The sequence below is a fragment of the Macrobrachium rosenbergii genome, chromosome 31 (assembly GCF_040412425.1).
Source record: "Macrobrachium rosenbergii isolate ZJJX-2024 chromosome 31, ASM4041242v1, whole genome shotgun sequence".
NCBI lineage: Eukaryota > Metazoa > Arthropoda > Malacostraca > Decapoda > Palaemonidae > Macrobrachium > Macrobrachium rosenbergii.
In genome coordinates, this window is record NC_089771.1 from 12907884 (window position 1) to 12912883 (window position 5000).

At 39.9% G+C, this 5000-nt stretch overlaps 1 protein-coding gene across 1 annotated transcript; it reads right to left on the reverse strand.

The window, feature by feature from the left end:
- Nucleotides 1-3982: 3982 nt before the first annotated feature.
- On the reverse strand, nucleotides 3983-4468 carry LOC136855281 (uncharacterized). The gene has a single exon (XM_067132183.1). The coding sequence runs from the start codon at nucleotides 4466-4468 to the stop codon at nucleotides 3983-3985; it is 486 nt and encodes a 161-aa protein (XP_066988284.1).
- Nucleotides 4469-5000: the final 532 nt, after the last annotated feature.

Genomic DNA, 5000 nt, shown 5'->3' on the forward strand with positions numbered 1-5000 from the left:
TTCTTGTTCTCTATCTATCATTGCATTATAAGTTCAGTAAAGATGATATTACACTTATTACCTACGATATAGCTAGTTAGAATGCCTTAAGTTGAATAACAGACAAAATAATCAATATCCATTTCAACAAAATTTAGCATAAATCATATAATGCATCAAGGGTAGGAATCTTAAATTCAAGATACCTAAGAGTAAGGTGCTTTATTATCTGATAATAATACGTAACTAGCAGATGCTCGCTAGCTCGCATTTGCTAGCTCCCATATCCGTACCATACCCATACCCATACCCATATCTGTATCATTCCAATACACATACCCGTATCTGTACCATACCCATACCAATACCCATACCCATATCCATATCCATACCATACCCATAGCCATATCTGTATCATACCCATACACATACCATACCCATATATGTACCATACCCACACCCATAGCCATATCTGTATCATACCCATACACATACCATACCCATATCTGTACCATACCCACACCCATAGCCATATCTGTATCATACCCATACACATACCATACCCATATCCATACCCATATCCGTACCATACACATACCCATAACCATACCCATGCCCAAATCCGTACCATACCCATACTTATACCCATACCCATATCCATTCCATATCCATATCCATATCCATATCCATATCCATACCATACCATTCCCATACCTTCCGGTCATATACTAACAACTGACCATATCTTGGTGTAGGTGCAGGAGCACTGTTGATGGGTTATGAATCAATGCTGATGCCATTGGTGGTTCCGGACCATCACCAGTGGTGCCTGCTGTTGTTCTAGAATTACCTGCTGAGTCCATTTCAAAATGTTGAAAATTCCTGGACAGTTATTAAAACATTCTTGAAAGAAGTCTTCACAACTCCAGGATCCTTTGAAGCAGTCTTCAGCTCCTGAAGCATATCTGGAGAAATGTCCATTGGATTATAACGTCTCCTTAAATTCTTAAAGACCCCAGGATCCTGTGAAGGCGTCTTCAGCTCCTGAACGGAATGGGGGTGCTTCATAGTTACCACATGAAGTTAATTAAACACTTCATAAATTCTAAAGGTCAAGCAAGTTATGTTTTGATCTGGAAAACTTGTGCATTACTTTTATAAAAAAAAAAATGATGTCCTTACAAATCTATAAACATTTTGTTAATAGTACTCAATCTGAACACATTTTATTTCATCATAAAACATCATAAAACCGATAACCATACGCATACCCATACCGATACCCATAACCAACCCATACCCATGTCTGTACCATACCCATATCTGTACCATACCCATACCCATAACGATACTCATACTCATATCCTTACCATACCCATACCTATACCCATACCCATACCTATACCCATATCCATACCCATTCCATACCCATACCCATACCCATATCCATACCCATACCATTCCCATACCTTGCGGTTGTATACAAACATCATAAACCATGGAAAAGGGAAAATGGAAGAGGGAAGGGAGGGAACAGGGTTGGGAAAAGAGGAGGGGAGGGGAAGAGGAAGGGGGAGGGGGACTATCGTTTTTCCATGAGGGAGTTGAGGTCCTGGGGAGAGCGGGTTGTGTTTAGTGACCACACTGCTTACACTGGTTTTTTTGGGGAGGTGGGGGAGGGGAGTAGAGGAAGTGGGAGGCGAGGTCCCGGGGAAAGGGGAGGTGTTTAGGGACCACCCTTCTTAAACTGGTTTTTGGAGGGAAGAGGAAAGTGGGAGGAATGGGGACACACACACACACACACACTCTCTCTCACACTCACACACGCAGAAACACAGCCAAGGAAATTAATATAATAGATAAATAAATCGTTTATTTAAATGTACCTGAAATGATGAAAATAAGCAAGAATGATGCATAACGATCCTTCACCTCTACAGTAAAAGAGAGCGAATCTGGCAATCTCTGGTACTCAAGCAAAGACAGAACCAGAAGAGGGAATAATACTCACGGCTAGATTGTCATACCATGGTGATTTCATTCTAAAACAGGGAGGAAATGTTTAGATACATCGGTAAATTTGCAATTTCTCTGGACGTATTAATCTAATTGCGTCTACAATAATCCCTGAATAAATGTCTGTAGTAAATGTTCACATTATATACAAATGAAAGTTATTTACCGTTCATACGGAAAATATATTATTCATGTTGACTGAGTTTTTAACCCATCATGGTAATGATTCTTCTCAAGTCTGACGGATGTGAGGTCTTACTAGGAGAGCATTCTATGCCTAACCGTTCAGAATACGTTATCTGAAGATCACTGGGAATATGATGTAGTACTTCTTAATACTAGGATTTAATATAAGCTTATATATATAGAGGAACAAAGAGCTCTGCGGAAATTAAAATATTCTTTATGTATGAAACTAGCGAAGAACATAGTATGTGCACTATTTTGAGGATTAATGGAACTTATTTCACCCAGCAATTAAAGAGAGAGAGAGAGAGAGAGAGAGAGAGAGAGAGAGTACATAAGACCTTTATTCAAGAGATTATGTCCTAAAGGGAATTCAGAAAGAGGCAATACCTTGCACATATACGTATCATGTGCTTTATAATTCGAAGAAATGGTCAGTAAAAGTCTAATTTGAATATAAAAGTGTTTCTTTGAGTTTGGGTTTAATGCTCATGCAAGATATGTAATTATAAAAGGAATAATAGTATTGATAATTTTCTGTCTGTCTGTCTGTCTCTCTGTCTGTCTGTCTGTCTCTCTCTCTCTCTCCCTCTCTTCCTATGCACACACACTTTTGCATCTTTTCCTTCTTTCTCTGCATCTTTTCCACACTTCTGTAGAGGGTTGGCATTCTGACAGCTTTCCTCAACTGGCCAGTCAAACACATCGTCCTCTGACAGTTGTTTGTCTCTCAGGTCTTCTCTAACTACATCCATCCACCTTCGCTTCGCCCTTCCTCTTGCCTTCCCACCAGGCACCTCCATCTTCATCACTCTCCTTCCTATGTCTCATTCCTTCTCATCACGTGGCCACACCACTGCAATCTTCTTTCCTGGGCCTTCTTTGATAGTTCTACGACTTTAGTGGTGCCTCTTATTCTTTCATTTTTATCTTATCCATTTTTGTTACTGCATCCACCTAGACATTTTTCATCTCTGCTGCATCAATTTCTTCTCTTGCACTCTCTTTACCCAGCCATGTTTCTGCTCCATACATCAAAGCTGGTCTCCTTTCTGTCTCATACCTCTCCTTTTATCTTTATGTTGACTCTGCAGTCGCACCAAGACACCTGACATCTTTTCTTTTCCATCAGTCTGCACTGTTTATTTCTACATCAACTTTCCAGCATCAGCCACTGGTGAACCAAGATACCTAAATTTTCTCTTGATTCAGCCTTGTCCCTACCATACTAATCTCGGAGTCTTGGTCTTCATTAAAACTTAGGTATTCAGTCTTCTTCCTACAGATCTGATCCTCTGTCTTCCAGTACCTTCCTCCATTGCTCTAGGTTTGACTCCACTAGTTGGTGCTGAATAATACGATGTTATCAGCAAACAACATGCACCAGGATAAATGATTTCTTATTCACTGAGATAGCACATTCATTATCAGATCAAAAGGTATGGACTTAAAGCAGATCCGTGATGTAAACCAACTCTTACTGGTATCCATTCAGTTACATTTTTACTCCTTCATACATATCTTGGACCAACTTCACATACTTATCCGGTGTTCCCTTTACTCACATATACCTCCAAACCTCTTGGCGTGGGACTCTATCATATGCCTTCTCCATATCTATGAATACTATATGCAGTCCTTTCTGCTTTTCCTGGTGTTTTGCCATCATCTGTCACAGAGCAAACACTGCATCTGATGTTCCTCTTCATGAAACCAAATTGTTCTTCACCTAAAGATGTTTCTTCTCTAATTCTTTGATCCATTATTTTTTCCCAGAATTACATGATGTGAGACATTAGCTTTATTCCTCTGTACTTTGCACAATCCTGGATGTCACTCTTCTCTTTATAGATGGCACAATAAGGGTTTGTCTCCGTTCTTTTGGTATCTTTTCCTGACTATAAATTTTCTTTGCTAGATCCCACAGCATGTCTATTCCTTCTTCTCCTAGGCTCTTCCACACCTCTGCAAGGATTCCATCTGGCCCTATTGCTTTGCCATTTTTTATCTTCTTTAGTGCCATCTTTACTTCCTTCCTGCTAATAGTATGTGTCATAACAATGTTCTGGAATCCATCTTCAAAGAATTTTCTAGGATTTACTTCATTAAACAGATGCTCATAATATTCTTTCCACCTCTCCTTTACCTGATTCTCATTATATAAAACCATTCTATTCCCATCCTTAACCTGTTTTGTATGGGAGTAGTCTTTGGTGTTCTTGTCGTTCGACTTAACAATTCTGTGAATTTTTCTCTCTCCCTCAGGTGTTTCCAGCTCTTCATACATGTCATCTAATGCTCTTGCCTTTCTTGTGCAACTACTTTCTTTACTTGTTTCCTATGTCTTTGGTACCTCTCTTTATCCTCTTCCTGTCTATACTTTTCCCAGATCTTTTTGCATCTTTTTTGGCTTTCACCACCTCTTTCATTTCATCATTCCACCACCAAGTTTCCTCATCATCAGGAGGTTTCTTTCCAGATATCTTTCCCAGCACCTCTCCACCCACTCTCTTTATAACCACACTGATGTGATGCCACCATTCTTGCACTCCCTCTAGCAATCTAACTTCCCTCAATACTCTCTCCTTAAATTCCTGCCGTGCTTCCTCCTCTTGTATCAGCTTCCATCACCTGATTGTTGCTGGGACATGTGCTGGCCTACCTTTTACTGTGTTCCCTATTTCCAAGTCCATTACCACCGTCCTGTGCTGTGCTGCCACACACACTCTCCTTTTAAAATTTTACATTTTCTTACCTCTCTTAGATGTGATCTTCTGTACATGAGGAGGTCAATTTGACTTTCTCTTGCTTCACTCTAG